The following is a 19,322-nucleotide window of genomic DNA, read 5'->3' as shown; positions in this document are numbered from 1 at the left end:
TAAGACCTGAAGCAAGAAATACAGCACAATCTTCTGAAGCAAAATCACGTCTTCTCCTGTAGTATTCTGCCTTTTCCTTTATGTTATATTAAACACTTTTTTCAGATTTGATTAGAACTGGTAAAAGGATTCAGAATTTAACAAGGATGAAGGCTGCATACAATTACACGAGGTCTATTTCCTTAAGAGATCAGGCTGAAAAAGAAACCCCAAGCAATAAATCATTCACATTTATTCCATGGACTTATTCCTCAAACTTGCTGCAGAAACAGAACAACCCACCATTCCAAAAAAAACCCAAAAAACAAACTTAAAACCACAAAAGCAATCATAATATTGAAGCCCATTCTAGAACCTGACAAAAATTTCAAGATAATACTGGGTCCTTCCCTACTCCCTCTTTTTTAACTTTCCACAAAAAGTGGTGATTACACAACACAAACATCACTTCTCTTTACTTTAACTGGTTACCAAAAGAATGGTGGATGAGGTAAAAACAAACAGAACTTACTTCATCCTTAATGACTTTCATGAAAGGGAAAATTACTCTGACATTTGTAGCAATTCTTAGAAGCTGGTAGCACTGGTCCACAAATACTTGTTTTGATGGGTTAGATTTGAGCTGCAGTTTACTCCAAATGAAGATCAGGTCCCTATTAGGTAGAGAAGAAAACATTCCAATTAGGTTGAGTTTTAGAACTCTACCACTAAGCATGATGCATTCCTAAAGACAATTATTTGCATGTTCTGTGACTAAAATCATATTTGAGGGTGTAATACTGACCTAATTAACACCACAACTGCACACAACGTGCACAATGGAAAATGCAACTTAATTACTTGGTTAAAGTATTCAGGGTATCTCCTATCACTCAGCCAATGAAATATTCAACAAAACATTCATGTATTCAGCTTAGTTTCAGAGAAGTGCACAATAAAATCAGATGGAACAGCACCTAGCCCTCAACACCACAGGCAATAAACATCTGTGTGCTCTTGGGATTAAATCACTTCCAGTGCAACGATGAAGAGTCCTTCAGGAAAAGAAGCTTTTGAACATGGAAAATGGAAGCAGCATAGGAAACTTCTGATGTGGCAGGAAATAGTGATGTTCTCCAGTTAGCACAATTTTCTGCCCACAGCAGTTATACCACAGTTTCAGGCTCTACAGCTATCCTACATCTCCATGATCTGCAGTCAAATACATTTCTGCCTGAGACAAGGAAATGTAAGATCAGATTAGGGCTGAACTCTGCACAAGTGATGTGCTTAGCCTATAAAATAGAGCTAATTGAAGTTTTAAAGCATAGAAGTGCTGTGCACTTTAATTCAGAGACTCAGGAAAGCAACTGGATTAACTTTTAGTCAAAAGAAGATTTGCCAGCACAAAGATTTCACACAGGGGTAGCTCTGGCTAGGAATCAGGAGAAATCCCACCATAACATTACAATGAAAGCAGAACCCACTGACTTTCATTTTCTGAAGGAAGACACTTTTTTATTCCAGCAGCCTCCTCCCTCAGAAAACAAACCTGGTTACTGACAAAATATTTGGCTGATTTTCCAGAGTCAGACAAACCTTTTGAGATTAAGCTTCCCTTAGTGAGCTCAGAGCCTGAATGAAGGGAAGCGACAGAACTGCCCATGACAAAACCAACACCACTTTTGAATTCAGGACAGCTCTACAATTGAATTCAGCTCTACAACTCTGCTTGACATTGAGACCTTGATTGTTTTCTTTCATACAGAACCCAAGAGAACTAAAGTTGAAAGGAAGATCAAACTTACGGAGGAAACTGTGAAAAGGGAGACCTATAGGCAGCTCTATACACGAAAAATTAGTCTTACTGGTTTTCCAAAGATATAAACTGTTCACCTCTGCCTTTACCAGGCTGGAAATCTGAACTCCACATATTTGCAAACTTCATCTACAAGTTTGAAATTAGTGTCTTCATGCACTAAACCATTCACAACAACTCAGTAGAAGTCTCAACATGAAGTACAGAAGTAAGAACTGAGTATTTTTGCTGTTATGTGTTACAATTCAATAAGCCATCTTATTCTCTGCTTTGCCTCACACCATTTCAGAACAAGCCACTTCAATACTAATCCCAGAGAACGTGAGAAAAATTAAATTATTCTTCTGAGAGATTAGTGATTAAAGGGGCTTGCTATGTGTTCAGACAAGTGCTAGGCTGGCACAAGGAAAGAGCTGAAAAAGGAAGGCAGAAAACTGGAAGCAGAAGGAAGAGCTCCATGGGTGAAGAACAAGGTGTTACCCATCATTTGCCTAGACCCTGACATGAAACAGTATTTTAGTCTTTTAGTTTTATTTTTCTGTGTTGATATGGCAGCTTCTTCAAGTCCATCTCTGACTTTTTTGGGACAATTTAGATTGTTACTGGGAGATCACAGAACTCAGCACCTCTTGACCAGAGGCAACCATGCATTCCAGACTCTTAACTACCTCCAAAATACCAAAACCACTGTGTGCCTCCACCAGCAATATAAGATGATGGCTAAACCCTCCCTAACTTAGCTGGATCTAATCCCTTTGCTACTCTTAATAAGTAGGTCTAGGGAACACACTTGCCAAAAGACTGACCAAACCTGTGGTGAAAATTCCTTGACTTACTGAATTTACTGCATAGGAATCATCTGAAAACAGCCAAAATACTACTAAAAAAATCATCTGGCAGAAAAGGAAGGCCATTTATGCCTGCTGCATCAAAATATTGTGTGTCTTCCTGAAGAGACAACACTTTGTATCGAAGTGTTCTGAATTGATTTCTTACCAATACTTTGTGCAAAATTTTTTTTAGTATGACCAACCACAGCTTGCTCGATTTCATTTCAGAAAAATAATTCTGTTCATCAGAATCTAGAATTTATTCTTAACATCAGTGAAAATTAAGAGTTTTGTGACAAAGCTGCTTGAAGTTCATGATCCTCCAAGATGACAGCTAATGGTTTTAGCTTGAAGATTTCATATAGGCTGTAGCAAATATCTGCTATTTACAGCTTTCTAATCTATTTCGTTGTCTTATCTTTGCTAGTAGGGTTAGCTGCTAGATCTCTGTTAGATCTGCAAGGCCCTCAGTTCCAGACAAGGTGAGATGATTTATACTGTGCTGGAGACATTAAAATCTTCCCTGGGGAGAAGAACACTCTGTGGGTTAATTTAACCCAGCTCCTACTTCTTCAAAAAATTGGATTACAGCACAGCCATGCCTTCACAAGCTTTGCTGCAGTTTACATGATCTATTAAGTATTACACAGAGCTCTTGTTGGGAACACAATTGTTAAGGCTCAGCATCTGTAAAGAATGAAACATCTGTCTGAGATGCACAGACGTAAGTGCTCTGAACTCTGTTTCAAAGATCCTCAAGTTCTATATTCTGAATAGATTAAAATACTGAGAGATGCCAAGATTATTTCCTAAAAACCAGGTATCAAACAGTCCTTGAGCCTCTTCTGGAGTTTCATCTTTGACATCTGCTTTGCCAGAACAAAAAGAGATAGGTATCTTGCTTTGAACAGTAATTTCAAAATGGATGATGCAAAACTCAATGATCAGCTGATTAAGAGCAAGGTTAACATGTTACTACAGCAAAAGGAGGTTTAATGACAATATTCAAAATGCATTTCTTTAAAGACTGAATCCCCCAAACAGAAAGCACTAATCCATAGAGGCTACACCTGTAATTTCCTAGTAAGAAGCAGGGAGATGCAGCATTTAGGCAGGAATCAGCAAAGATGGATTCAATTCCCAGTGGGCTCACACAAACTCTACCTTTTTGGTTGAACTTCACCTGTCCTATGGGGACAGTCCAGTCCATCTTTTCCTGGACAGACTGGATGAAAAATGCCAATAGCTAATGCCAATACATTGTACTATAAATGGATGCCATAAGCATAATCCCAATGCTTTCAATTGAACAATTACTCATCCAACAGTCCAATAGTTAAGGAAAAAAGTTAATAACAAACCAAACATTATCATATCTAACTTTCATTAATGTCTCAAGACAACAAAGCTTTTTGATTTCCTGGAATCTGGGAACACAGAAATCCAAGGTAGCTTCTGAACTCCATATTAAAATTAGTTAGGCAGATTAATAATTTGATCTCTATCAAATCCTTGCTAAAAAGTTTTGCTTTAACTACATAACCAAACAAATAAAGCATATTTTATCAAGGAATGCAGATGTTCCTTGAGGTACAGAATACAAGCTCAACAGAAGTATTATATTCCTTGCCATCTTTCAGTCCCCAGAATGACAAAATTTGTTGACAACTCTCATCCAAGTATCAAGATGACTGAATGTGTGTGAAGACATCTTCAGTGTTTTCTAGAGAACCCCATCTAGGTGGTAGCTCTGTTTATGACATCAAAGTTTCCATAATTAGTAGCACATTTTCAGAACCATACATTCTCTTTTTAGGCACTTTGGTGACACACTACAGTTACAGAGCAAAATATCTACATGGGTAAAGTCTACAGACTGCATTTTGCTAATAATAAATGCTACATTTCTAGGTATTTCTAGCCTGAGGAGTGTAAAGGGCTCACTTTTCTGTTACTTTGAAACATTAAAGAAGTGTTTTGCACTATGTAGGCTACCCCTGTACATGGCTGTGTGTAAAAAGGCAAACAGGCACAACAGAAGCACCAGGAACATTTCAAAATCGTTTTTATCTGGTATTTTAAAGTTAGGTGAGTTTCATTTTGGCAATAAGCATGTATTTTCTGCTCAGCTGCTTCCCCAGAAATAAAGTATTTACCATATACAATACATGTCCCCATTTTGGAGCTGTGGGACTAGGAAGGATTCACAAAGCTGTAAGGCTAAGGTAGTCTTCCCTTCTTTTTCAGTGTTGCAGATGATCTCAATTCCACTCTTGCAATCAGTCCTCAACAAGTGCTATACAATTAAAATAAAATCGATTTAGATCAATTGGCTAACATGAAATCAAAACCTATCAGACCTTGGTCTACTAAAAACTTCAGGAATTGATATTAACACAGGATGTCTTTGGAATGGCTTTTGTGTACATCTACAAATAAAGATTTTGGAGGTATTTTGAGCTCTTTCATATTTCTTAGAGAAATGACCATCAGAGTAATTGTCTGAGAAATTAAAATACTACACAAAATCACTTTTTTGCATGATGGTAGCTTGTTCTTAAAACAAGGTTAAGAAAAACACTGCAATCTAGTAAGTGCAATCAGTGGTAAAATAGGGCCACATTCAGCTCAAGTGTCATTTTACATACTGGGGCATCATTAAAAAACTTCAACAAAACTATATAATGTACGATTAACATCCATTAGGCTCAAGTGCTTTTACTAAAATAATAGTCAATAGTAAAATAATCAATACACTGAAGTTACAAAATATTTAGGGACTATATCTACAAGAACACTTGACCAAAAAATAACATTTAGGTCAACAAGATTTGTAGGCACTGCACATTTAACTTTTCAAAGCTTAAGTCAGCACTAAGTTAAGCAACATCAGGGTGGCTGCCTGATTTTATGACATTTGGTTCCACAAAATCAGAGTTCCACATGCTCCTCTTGACAACTCGTACAAAGCAAGTATAAAGCACCACTTCATTTTAAAAAAGAAATGTATACTGACAAACAATACCTCCTGGAATAGCTGATCTTCTAATGGTGACATATAAAGACAGGTGAAAAGAGCTTGATGGAAATACAGATCTTTACTGATATCTGGATGATTTATGCAAGATTTGATAAGAGCCATTGCCTCAGGGATGCGTTCACAGGCAATAAGGTATCTGGCACGGAGTTCAAAGAACAGTGGATTTTCAGAGCTTAAATATTTGTTAACTGCACAGAAAAGAAAGATTTAAAGGCAATTAGAATATGAAGTCCAAACAACAAATATATCTAAATGTAATGTTGTTTTTAATAACAAATAATATTAAGAAAAAATAAAGGCTCTGCTAAAATACCTATCAAATATTAAATTAAATACCATAAGAAATCTGTCCTTCTGCTTGCAAACAGAAATTGTTATTTTTCTTAAACCAGTAATCTAATTCAGTATTTTGTTTCTAACAAGTTAACACAAGGTGCTGCAAAGGATTAGTAAAATATATATTATATAGAAGCAGATGTGAACATTTTAGAGAAAGAAAATTCCCTCCTTTCTCAGCAGCGGAATCTGTGTGACTGCCAGAAGCACAAGACTGACATCACTTCCAAAGCCATAATTATAAATATTCAAAAAAACCCTCAAGATACTCATTATCCATTAAAATGTAAGACCTCAAAGTGGTGAAAAATGTTAACTACAATTCACATGCTGTTGCCTCAAGAAGCTTTGAATGCCTTGATTTTCCTTGCCAAATTGGAAACACACCTTTTCTTCCTCTGAAAGTGCTACTGGGCACAACTCCTATCTATCTAAATACATTTAAATTCTAGCTCCTCATTTCTGGAAATCTGGTTTTTGGCTCTGAAAGACAATCTTAACACTAATATTTGAATGAAATCAGCTCAAGTGAGATACTGAAAATACTCAACATTGAAGTAACTGGAAATTCAGAAATACCTAGAACATGTGCTTTGTACCTCTATTATAAAAGTTCATACAGATTGTAGTATCTCTTTGGATTAAAAGTTAAAATATCACTCAAGGCTACAACTGCAGTACTCTAGTGTTTCATGTTTTAAAGAAAGAAAGAATGAGATTGTCAATTTAAAGTCAGTGAAGGCTGAAAGTTTATACCTTAGAAGGAATCAGTGTTAATTGCAAGCAACTTAAAGTGAAACTTAAGAAATGGTTACTGAAAACCACACTCTCAACAAAGAATTTTTCCCCCAAAATGAAGAGATTACTTGTACAACAAGCTTTCAGCTAAAACTTCATTGGTTGGTTTTTTTTTAAATCATTCCTTATACTCAAACCCAGGATTTCTCTAGCATCTTTATTTTTATGCAAGCTAGTAGTGTCCCATGCTAATGAACACTTAGGAATTGTTATTCAAGGTTATCAGGTTTCAGTTTGATTTGTTAACAGATGGCACTGTAAGAAAAAAAACCATCTCATTCCCACTATCCATCAGCACTTTTGAGAACAAACTCTTAGAAAACAAGAGGACTAAAAGGAAAGCCAGTATCTAATGGTGGCAATGAACTGCAAGAAAAAGTGATTATACAGAAAAGTCCTTAACGCAAGTAAAGGCCTCTCCTTTTTTGAATTACCATCCTCAGGATAACAAACCACATCCTCTGTTTTGTATGCAAACATTACCCAACAGATTACTGAAAAATTAGGCTGGCAATACTCAGCTTTGGATAAGTGCTAACAGTAAGGAAATGCTGCCCATCTAACAAGTGGCTGTAACATCCTTTTCCCTTAAAGGAGGGAGAACTGCACTCCACAGCACAGCTCACCCTGTTCTACCATTCCCATTTGGTGCAGGGAACTCTTAGGTCCCTTCTGCTCCATAAATGAGACTCTGTCCTCTGCCAGCCTCCTCTCCCAGGGAAGGAGATCTCCCACACCCTACACCACTGCCAGCAGGAGCTCCCAAGGATGTGGGTTCCTATAGCCTCCACACGCTGTTTTCAAACAGAGTTCCAGTGATGCTGCTAGCAGGGCAGTGCTCCCTTCCTGCCCTGGAATGTCCTGTTTTCCCAGGGCAGCACACAGAGCTCTTCTAGCCCCCAAGCCAAAGACAACTGCCAGCTACAGCAGCATTTGGCCGAGTCTGTGATACACTAATGAACAACATTTAATCTTATCCAGGCAGTGATGCTTTGCTTTAGAGCAACAGACATCAACTCCCACCTCAGCAACTCATCACCTGCTCCATCTGACTGCACCTCCATACTGTTCTCTTCTAGATGCTCACCTTATTCTCCCTAGTCTATCACAAGTTCATTGCTCCTATGTTTCAACCCTACTATTTTTCTTTCAATGACTGCCTTTGTTTCCAGCCACCTCCAAACAGACTGTGACATCTCAAAGTTTACTACAACTCATGTAAAGGTAGGCACAGAGAGGTTTGTCTTGGCCTAAGCTTCTCCATGGAGTTAATGAACCCAAGACAGGATTATGTAGCTCACACAAACTGATTTTTGCAAGGAATGGTTGGTGATTCAGCAATAATAGGCAGTTTTTCCTATTTAAAATAACCCCTGAGGGAACTACATAGCCAAGTTTCAAAATATACACCAAACACTGCTAGCCTATAAAGCAGCACAGGATGTTTGCTTTGTGTAAGACTCCACAAGAAGCAAATTTTAGAGGAAGTGAGAGGAAGAAAGAGTGAGCTTCCAAAATATAATTATCTAAAATGAAACGTTTGTCAGCACAGATGAGATGTGTCAAGGGTGTGTGTGAGGATATCAGAAGATAAAAGGAGAAAAAACCTCTCAGCAGAGGGGAAGGAGATGCAGCCTGAAACAAAAGGGAACAAAGTGCTCATCTCATGACAACAGGCCTCATTCCTGCTCTGCCAGGTTAAAAACAAACAGCCTCAAACTGTTACCCGTCATAGAGAGGCTTCATGGTGATCAAGAGAATCACTATAGCAAAGGACTAAACCAATTCTTTGCTGGAGAGATGGAGATAGAGACCTAATTCCACATCATAATCACCAAAATCATGCAATGCAGAACAAAACAAGGTTCATCTTGGTTTTCATTTTGTTTCTGTAGGTATTTGACCAGAACTTTGAGATAGCTAATAAAAATCATGGGTAAATCTGTTGCTCAAGCAGTTGCTTCACAAAAGAGAGAGAACAACAAAGACATAATGCTGTTAATTCGCTATCAAAACCCTTGTTCTGGTTAAGGAGGCAGCTCACTGAGCTCTCCTGACTTCAGTGCTCTTCCTCTCTCTCCAGAATGAGCACATTGTCACAAACACAATGATGAGTTTGTATCATGCACTTCACCATAATAACTAGAGAAGAACTGGCATTTCCATCACTATCAAACAAAAACAACTTTTAAGAGCTCCCCTGTGAACACTGCTGGTCAATAAGTTGCTTAAGATGCTAGTAAAGACTTTACTGCAGCTTGAGTATTTTTCCTCTTAGGAACTTTCATTAACATTCCAGTGATTTTGTTCCCATGCACTGCACCTTTCCCAGCTCCAGGAATTACATATCCATAAACAGAAAGCAGCTGTCACATGTAGCCATGGGCATCATTGGAAACAGAACCAAGGAAAGCCACAAGACCAAGTATTTACAACTGAAGAGAAAAATTAAATGAGTCAGAGTGCCAGGAGACAAATACACATCAGATCCTCTCCAGTCATGTTATTTCAGGAGTCTAACTGAAGCCAAGTTGGTCTCCATGCTCTAAGTGTACAGATCTGGTAAACCCACCCTATGAATTTTATTAACTATTTAGGAGCTGCCTGTGTCTGACCAATCTGATCTCTACATTATAAAAGCAGACTTAAATCAGCAAAGAAATTCAGTTCTCTGTCAAACAAAAAAGGGACCAGCACATTTTACTACAGAAAAATAGTTAAAACTCTGTGCAATGCCAGCTACAACACCTCACCCTATATATTAAAAAAAAACGTATTTGAACACATTTTTCAGTACTCTAGAAAACTACTGTGATAAAGGAAGTACCTAATTCCTGTGACACAGGCTTTGCTTTAAGAATTGCTTGTAATACTGGATCCTCCCATGGTCCACCATCTCGAATGATTCGAGTCACTAGTTCCAGGTTCAGATTTCTGTATTTATTTAGAAGGTTCTGACATTCCTACGTGTAAAAAGAGAAACAATTAGAAAGAAGAAGATGTTGTCTAAAAATAGTTAGGCTCTCCCAAAAATACAAACCAAGAAACCCATGCATGGCTGAGTATTTCCTCAGTCAGTAATTTGAGCTACTAAGTCTTTCATTGACCATACAGAAAGTCCTAAAGCAACAACTGATATTATCTAAAAACAGCAATACAGAACTGTTGAAGGCCAAATTCATGACTTCTACAGCACTGAGAAAGAGCCTTCCATGTGCATAACAAAGCAAAAACACCTTTCCTTGGATTGAGAACATTATTGGCACACACTGAGACAAGTCTTCACCTCATAGCAGCCTGCACAGATTTAGACATGTTGAGCTGGATTTGTGATTTCTGAGGGAAAAACTGAATTAAGCCATGAGTCACCAGCCCTCAAGCAACCATTTTTCTCCAGATTTCTACATAACAGGAATTACGTTTGCCTGTAATATCATGGAATGATTTAGCCAGCCATGATTTTCACACGTCAAGTTCCCTCTAATCCCTGTACCTTATTTGTTGTAAAAGTGTCAACAACACCATTAATCAACAGAAAATTTTAGTAGCGAGGAAGTTATCCAATATTGAAACAAAAAATGCAGCAGAAGAATGGCTTCCATCTACATTCAATTACCTGCTTTTCACTGCCAGTTCGATTACACAACTGATGCAGATACAGTGCTGGCACATCAATTTGTAGAAGCAGTAATAGGTATCACCATAAAAATAACAAGGGAAGAACCATTTCTCAAACTGTAGTTCCATGAGCAGTATTAATAGAGACACAACCCTGGTTTTCATCCTTGTCATCCCTTCTTTCCCTGCAAACTTTCCTCTCATGGTGGCACAACCCTAAAAATCAATTTGGGTATTAAAAAAGCCCAAACAAACCAAACCCCACACTTACCTGGCAAAACAAGTTTTTAATCCAGGGTCATTCATCTTACGCGGTTGTACATAGATACATAAAACTCTGTCCCAATCTACCCAAGAATAGAAAAATTTAAACTATCCATGTTTGTGCTGACTTGAAGACTTCATTGAGATGAAGCTTCAATTTCAAATTTACTGTTTAAAACCAGAGGGGAAACATGAGATGCCATGTCATGAACTGAATGTCATTAAGCCCTAAATAGACATAAACAAGCCGAGTTTCTTTCACTATAATGGCATGATTCCTCCAGGTCATATATTCACAAAAACTGTCTTTACATCTACTGAAATAATATTAAAAGTTTATATGAAAGTAGGCAACACTACCTGGATTGAACCTAAAATATCTTTCAAAGGATCTTCATAGAACTCATCCTTTCCAAAGAACAGCAGCAATTCAAAAAAACTCCTAAAAAACAGAAGTAGTGACAAGTCAAACTAAAAACATTTATTCAAAAACATGAAACTACTGTAAGTCTCTTACTTTTCACAGCACTCAAATCAAAATTAGGAATTTTGTGTATTCTAGACTTGTGTCCATGTGAAGTCACTCAAAGGTTTTTGGTGCCCGCCAATTCATGTTTTCAAGCACTTTCTACAAACACACTTTATTTTATTTCAGCCTGTCTTGCTGTAACTGAAGTCCCTCTATGAAGATGGTGGTTTAAAGGTGTTAATTATTTTATCTTTTCAAAAAAATGCTTTTGAAGATTATTTGGAAAGGGACAGCTTTGGTGCAAACATGCAAACAAAACTACATTCACCTTCCGTGTGGCATTCAAATTCATACAACTTGAATTTTACCATCACCAAGTTTTTAAGCAGATCAGGTCTATGTCCAGCAAGATGAATTCACAGGTGTTACCCCGAAATGCAGAAATGCATTTCTGCAGAAATGGCAGAAGAAAGGACTGATACTTTCAACACCTGCTTAGATTCAACCTGGCTTGTGGCCTCCATGGTTTTTATCATCTTAAAATCCTGGTCTAGCATTTCATTTCTTTTAAATCCTGGTGGCAGAATCAGAGAGGTTGGTAAAAAGCAGCTTTCAATTCAGGCTTTCATTTGCAAAAGCCTCCCTCCAGATAATGCAGTTGAGTCAATTCAATCAAAAACTTGGCAGTCGGAGTTCGTGGATCCGCAGTGCAACTGTTACTGTTCTGCCTGAAGATTCTGAGAAATTCCATTTCTACTTGGAAAAAGTACCAAGCAGGAATTGGACTAATGAGCTGCAATTGCTGATTGAGAAAGACATGAGCAGCAGACAAGAACTGAGCAACTCTCAGAGGGACACGCAAGACTTCAAGAAATACTGTGCAAATTAAAGGCAGTTTTTTCACCTCAGTAACATTTTCAGAAACACTGTGCATTAAAAAGGTCTTAATACTCACATAGGCATAATTAAATGTTCTATAGGAATAATTGACAAGTACCATAAAATCAAGATTTCCAATAGATTACACTGAATCAATTTTTTTTTTAACCAGTGATTAACTATGCCAAAAACAGGCCTAGAGAAATAAAGATACAAATTCATTATGTTCAGTGACAAAATTTCTCTCAAGGCTAGGTCTTTGAATCTCAACTCAAATACGCAATGAAAAAACAATCCCAACCCAAATAAGTACTTGGTTCTGAAAAAACATTATCTCTTTTCACATTAAACAAAATTTTGCAGCATACTTGACTCTCAGGAAAGGTCAGCCATGAGTCATGTCATGATGTGGCAAGCAGACAAACTGGAACTTAAATAGTAAGACAAAACTAGTTAGAGCAAGTGATGCATGCATTTAAATTTGCTTTGACTGATTTAAAAAAAGGAGGATCTTGCAAAAAAAATCTGGAAATCAACAGTGAACAAGAGTAAACTATGATCTTCTGCTTCATCAATGCACTTGCTCATGGTCTAATAAAGGAAGCCATCAAAATATTTTTGTTTCCTCATCACCAGTCTCCAGTTAAAATTACTAGAGTCAGTTCCAACTCTGTTTATCTCAAAACTGTCTGCAGCATTGCACATTCACATTTATATCCATGTAGATTGATCACATCACTGCTTTGGCATCAGAGGATTGCCTAAAAACACCAGCATGGCACCATTATTAAGACTTCCTGATATTAATGCAAATGCTGCTTGATTTGATATGAATAACAATGTTATTAAGCATAGGAAATAAACCAGTTGTTCCTGTTAACAGTTTATTGTCTGGTTACCAAGGAAGTCTTACTCGAGGATGACAATACAGTCAGGCAGAGTTTTGCTCTCCAAGAACTAAGATTTAATATACACTGAATTTTCAAAAGAGATTCGAGCAAGGTTGCCCAGGTAACTGCAGCTACTAAGCCCTGGGATCCCTTTATATCACATCACATGCAAAACTGTGCCAGCCAGGCAGAAGAATAAATAATCTGACCTCCTAGAATGGAAGCAAATCTCATGGAGTAAACCCAGTTCCAAAAAATCAAAACAGACAAGGGTGACAGGAACTCAGTGACCAATTTACTTAATTATCAGAATGCATCCATCCAAAAAAATACCTCAATTTCCACCTTTTAATCGCCCAAGCTTTGCTATTTAAAAGTACATACGAGCATGGTTTGAATTTTGAGGTTTTTTCCTTAAAACTAGTGAAAAAACTCACAGCAACAGATGTCACCATGTTTTGATGCAGCTGCTCCAATATTCTCCAATACCTGAGAATTTTGGTTTTGGAAAGTGTGGTCTTATGAGGCCATAAATAATTCTCTGTCAAACAGTTTCACATAAACAAACCAGGAAATGTCTACAGTGAAGTTTGACCAACATTTAAAGACAGCTTTTATTTTTCCTTATGTCCAGTCTTCATGTGGGAAAATGACCAATGCATTAAAAAAATCAAAATTAGAGCAAGATTTAGGTCACAACATTCTGCAATTCTTGAAGCTGCATGTGACTTTGGGTCAGTTAACTGCATAACAAATAATTCCCGTAAGCATTTTGATGACTCAAACATAAAAATCCATGCAATTTTAAAGTAACTGACTTCTTTCTTAAGAAATTTCTCTTAAGAAGTACTTAGCTTATGACATCACTAGAGGTACAGAAGTAAAAATGTGAGATAAATCATTTTAAATGATCTACTGGCACAGGTTGGTCTTCAAATACTCCAAAATAAGTTTATGGTGATCACTCATTTCCTAGATTATTCATTTTGCCAGACATCCCTTATGACAAAACACTGTCATAGCCAACCTGAATAGTTGAAAAGCATGCAAGAAAGACTAAATTCTACTTAGCAATTCCTGGTTCTGTATAGCTACACCACCTGCAAAACCTCTTTTGGGAGCTGTGAGGATCTGAAACCCTTTTGCTGTGATATTGTAAAGGAAGGAACAATAAAAATGAAGAAGTACTCACAAAGCAAGGCTACTCAGTACATATTGTACGTGCTCACATTCAGCTGGGAATGACACACAGGCAGACGTGAAACAGCACAGCGCCGTCTGCAGCACCTGGAGCTGAGGCAAAGGGACCTGCCACCTTCCAGCATAGTCTTCAACAACCTAGACAAAAACATGGAAATACAGATTATTATCCAAGACATTCTCTTCAGCCAGAAAGAGGAAGTAGTTAGCACTGTACCTGCTTTATCTCCCCTCCCTCTCCCTCAGGACCAGAATTTGTAACCTAAAAAATGTGACTGTTTTCTGGTTTATGACCTACATCATAAAAGGAATATCACAAGGGACCTTCAACTGTTCTTTTCAGAGGGTAAGACAGGAAATACTTTCTCCTTATGCTGTACCACAGTAGACACTGCACTCTGCATTTAAAAACATAAGTTTTCGTTTTGCAAAGGGATGCAAATTAGAGAGTCTGTAACAACATCCAGAAGTTCTAGCCTAAAAACTTTCCAAGAGGTGAAAGAGTAGCCTGCACTCTTCCAGCCTTTGTGTCAGCAGAGAAAGTCACAAACATTCCAGCCACTCTTCCTTATCTGATCAAATGAGTAAATTTGGCTTTTTTTAACCATAGGATGAATCTAAGGCAACAGCAGCTGAGCTGGACTCGTATTTGTATGTCCATTATAACTTTTCCGTCAAACTTACTTTATTAATTTGTTTGAAAAACTGCTAGCTTAATGCAGCAAATATCTAGGTCAACTGAAGAAGAATTAGCAGACTTGTAGATAAATACTTTTCTGCTTAAGAAGACTAAACATTTTGCCTCACAGACCTATCAAGAGTTCCCCAAAATAGTTTTAGCCAAGTCCCTTTTATAGAAAACCACAAAAGCCTGAGAAGAAACAAAGTAGACAGAAAGAACAAACATCCTTTAGAGGTGTGAGCCTCCAAAAAGTGAAGCAAAGGTAGAGATAAAGCATCACTTCCCACCACGATGTCACACAATGCTTGCACCTGATGGGCACAGTATAGAGACGTTCAAAACTGATTTCAAGCAATAAAAACAAAACTTTGGGTCCTACTGTACACCCTCACTGCACCTTCAGCACTCATCTGAACCCAGTATAAGCTCAATAGGAATTTAAGGACAGGGAACATCCTCTCCCCCAAAAAAGCCATCAGTTCCAGTCGGCACCAGCTCCCCTGTCACACAAATATCAGAGCCAGCAGAGAAAGGAACACAACAGCAACACCACCTTGGCCAGCTGGTCTGCAACTCAAATGTACCAAAAAAAATTCACAGCAACAGTCCCCCCCATCCCAAACTGCTCAGGAAGAATAGGAATAGCAAACTTTTTCCTGAATGTACCTGAAACCATGAATTCATCAGGAAAAGAGAAGTCCAACTGATCAATTCTCAGAAGATCTGCAACAACTAGGAAAAGATGGGGGCTTGGGGAATGTGTGGGCAAAAAGATAAACTAAGTATAAAATAAATTCCAAACCACGCTTCACACACATTCTATACAGACGGAGGGGCAGGGAATAATGTATGTTTGTTTTACAATTCCATGTATCCTTCAGTGTCTGTTTTTAAATAATCTCATGGAATAACTTTTTCTGTAACAGAAAGCAAGCTCTTTTTTTGTACAAAATACTCAAGATGCCATGCTTTGAAACAGGACTGCAAAGCAGAGGACAAGTAGAAGTTTATCAGCACATTTTGAACAGGCACACTAATTTCAGTATAATGAACTCAGCCAAACAAGAACATAACCTTTTAGGTGGCCTGCTCCTTGTCCAATACACAGGAGAGAAAACCAGAAGGGAAGCAACCTTTTTAATGTGACTTTCTGCAACACCTGCTTTCAAAGCCTCTGTTAGGGTGCAATCTTGAATATCCTTAAAGCATCACCCCCCAGTCTGTCTGTACCTGCCATTGCTAATAACCATGAAGGGACTGGGCCTTTTTGTTTCCCCTTTATCATTCGGAGCAGATAAAGGCACTGAAAGGGAGGCTGAAGCACCTCCCTGACACCAACCCCCCCATTCAGCTCCACCTTTCTCCCACACCAATACACTACTTCCCCTTCTATAATGTGTTCTAATAACTCAGAGGAAAATACAAGACTCAGATGTGTCCTATTAAAACAAAATCAAGACCAGACTTATAAAAAATTTCTGAGCACACAGCTAAGGCAGCTAACCCCAAAAATAACAAGGTAGTAATTAAAAACCTGGACCACTGAAACAATAGCTTTTCCTGGAATATTATGTTTTAACTGATTAAATATACACATATAAAGTTATTTGGCTATATTCCAAAGAGTTAAGAGAAACAGTATTGCAAACAATTAGACTTGCAAATGCACAGGACACAAAACCCAAATGTTTTATGCGGTGCTAGGCCTGAAGTTGCTACAGCTTTTCCTGTTCCTCCACACAAGAAAAATAGAAACTACAAATCCCACCAATTTTAGAAGTTTATCATTACTAGGATTTCAAACAAAGTTACTTCCATAGCTTCTTGTGAGATTTAACAGTAAAGGAAGTCACCGTAGGATTAAAACTACAACAGTTCTGTGAGTTTTGCTGCTTACAGTTCTCAGGCAAGGAAAGCCTGTTGGCAAATATAATGGTTGTTATTCATCATAACAAACATATGTAGGGGTTGTCACAGAAGAGGACAAACCAAAAAGGGACAAGCTTAGAAAAACCAAAGTTTCCTGAAAATTAAAATCCATAATTAAAGTAACACCCACCACAGTTGCCTGATCAGCAGAAATACCAGAGCAGCTCAGATACCAAAGTTCAGCTCTAGAAGAGAACTTCAGTAACAGCAAATTTACTCTACCTGGAAACACCATAAAAAATAATCACAGCTTTTTTACTGTCTTTTGGACCTGTTCAGTGGATGAAGAGCATTTTGTTCTGTTTCCAAATACAAACAAGCAAACATGTACATACAAATAAGGATTTTATTAACCAAATAGAGAGTAGGAAAAGCCTTATGATTTATGGGTAATATGAAATATTATTTAACATGTAAAAGTTGAAAATGGCTTTATATTAAAAAATGTAAGCAACGGCTTTACTGCAATTCATGTGTAAATATTACATAAGGAGCAACCAAACATAATCACACTTCTGGCAAAAGAAAACACATCACCCAGCAACAGCATGACACATCCTATGAGACAAGTTTCTACCCTTAAAGCTAAATGCTTCCCCCTACTCTTAATCACCAAAATCTCATCCATCTCCTCAGCCTGCTTGAGGCAAGAACAATTCCCAAGACTGGCTTCCATATGCCCATTACATTTAGCAGCCCAAAAAGTCATGTATATTTACAATCTGTCGCTTGCACAACAGTGAAAACTATACACTAATTCTAGAAAAGCAGTTTGGGCTGATTGGAGCACTGTAGAAAATGTTCCTATATATGATTTATGACTGAGAGATAAACACATATATTGAAAATTAGAAATATTCCTCCTCATCTTTTGATTAGCACCTCACGCCCCAAATGAAAGTCAGCTAAAGAAAGGAATTGTTTTTATTACACATGAAAGCAAGAACTGCCAATCTTCTGAACAACCACACGCTTACATCCACATCACTGGCAACCAGTAAAACACAATTTACTACATGTTTCAGTGAAGAAGTACCAATATTTCTTCTTCTCATCTAAACAAAAGGACATAACTTTTGGATTTTTGCATTACCTACTGCACTAAGTGTGCCTTCTCTAACTTGAACAAGCCTGGGTAGCAAGGCCATCAAACAGACAAGCATCACTCAATGGAGATCCTTCCTTTAGGTATAAAAGCCTGCAACTCCTTTACAAGTTATAATCCTGATACATTTTTCCAAGGAAAAATCATGTGCTTATTTTCATACAAAAGGTATACTTAATGAAAAGCCATTAAAACCTGGAGAAGTAGCAATACCAAGAATTTTCAAAGTGCCGAACAGGAAAGTTTCAGAGAAGTAAAAAGATGCAACAAAGATCAAGAAAAGTCTACAATACATTGTACAAATGGGTTTTTTTTGGAAAATGGTAACTCCTTAATTCCACCTGTAAAACAGGGAAATTATTTCCCTGGGTAAAGCTAGGCACAGCAAGCACAAAAGCTGATGAGAACCACCATGAATAAGAAAAGATTTTATCATGTTAATGAAAGAGCACTGAGGATTGGAAGCCTGGAGGAGTCAATCTTCAGATAAAGGGGCTGCAAATCAACTGCTATTGTGAATTGTCATAAGCTGACTGAGAAGCCAAGTGCACTTCATTCACCACAGCCCAGTTGTGCATGATAGACCCTTATCAGTTTTCCCATCAAGTGTCAGAGGAAGGAGTGACACCACCTAATCCACGCCAAGGACACCCTTCTCCACACACAGGCATATCCTCACCACAAATGGAAGCTCACTCTTGGCATCCAACTTGGAAGTAAACAAAACGTGGGTTTGCCACATCTGTTTTGTAAAGATTTCCATTTAAACATGAATTCACTTGAATCTCCAGCAGCACAATACTAAACTACTACTAAGTAAATTGAACACACTGGTTTCCACCAGTCCCACATGTAAAAAACACCATAACAGGTTCATTTTTAAATTTAAAGGGTTTCAAGTAGTTATGGTACTCTTTGAAATTTAGTTACTGCAATGTATGATTGGCCCTTTGCAAGCTTTCATGTAACAAGCAATATCACCATTCAAAAACATGAAAAAGTCCAATATAACTTACAACAGTGCTCTTAAAATTTGAGCCATGAACAAGGATAAAGCATATTTATTCAGGAAGGTACAGAAACCCCAAAATATCAACATCACAAATTATTACATGAGAAAATGGGTGGTGACAAATTACAGATTCCGCCTTCCCAGAGAAATAAGCTTCAAGGATGCTGAAGAAATCACTATTCACTACTAGTATTCATGTGAGCAACATTTTTATAGCTGAGCCTTAAAATGGTGTATGTAGATCAAATCTGAATCCCAGAGGTCCAAAATTTAACAAAATAAAAGCATGGCATAACCTAAAGGTTTGGAATGGGTTTGTTTGCAGTAGCTTTGGCTGTTTTTTGGGTTTTTCTTAATATAAAACCAACAAACCGCTATTGATTTGAAGTCCAAAGTAAGAGCCAAAAGCAAATACTTTCGAATTTAAGCCCAATAAGTGTGAAAATATATTAAGCCCAAAATCAGAAGAACA

At 37.6% G+C, this 19,322-nt stretch overlaps 1 protein-coding gene across 1 annotated transcript in view; it reads right to left on the bottom strand.

Annotated features, from left to right (window-relative positions):
• Window positions 1–19,322, bottom strand: part of ZNF654 (zinc finger protein 654) — a 30,573-nt gene that overhangs the window by 7,483 nt on the left and 3,768 nt on the right. The window contains exons 2-7 of the mRNA XM_032095450.1: window positions 14,115–14,260; window positions 11,045–11,126; window positions 9,630–9,765; window positions 5,654–5,856; window positions 4,785–4,924; window positions 512–653 (exon numbers count right to left, since the gene is read on the bottom strand). Of these exons, the coding sequence (XP_031951341.1) occupies window positions 512–653; window positions 4,785–4,924; window positions 5,654–5,856; window positions 9,630–9,765; window positions 11,045–11,126; window positions 14,115–14,260 (849 nt within the window). The remainder of the gene's footprint in view (window positions 1–511; window positions 654–4,784; window positions 4,925–5,653; window positions 5,857–9,629; window positions 9,766–11,044; window positions 11,127–14,114; window positions 14,261–19,322) is intronic.

Source organism: Corvus moneduloides, chromosome 2, assembly GCF_009650955.1.
Source record: "Corvus moneduloides isolate bCorMon1 chromosome 2, bCorMon1.pri, whole genome shotgun sequence".
Taxonomy (NCBI): domain Eukaryota; kingdom Metazoa; phylum Chordata; class Aves; order Passeriformes; family Corvidae; genus Corvus; species Corvus moneduloides.
The sequence above is the reverse complement of the archived record's forward strand: the minus strand, read 5'-3'. Positions and strand labels throughout refer to the sequence as shown.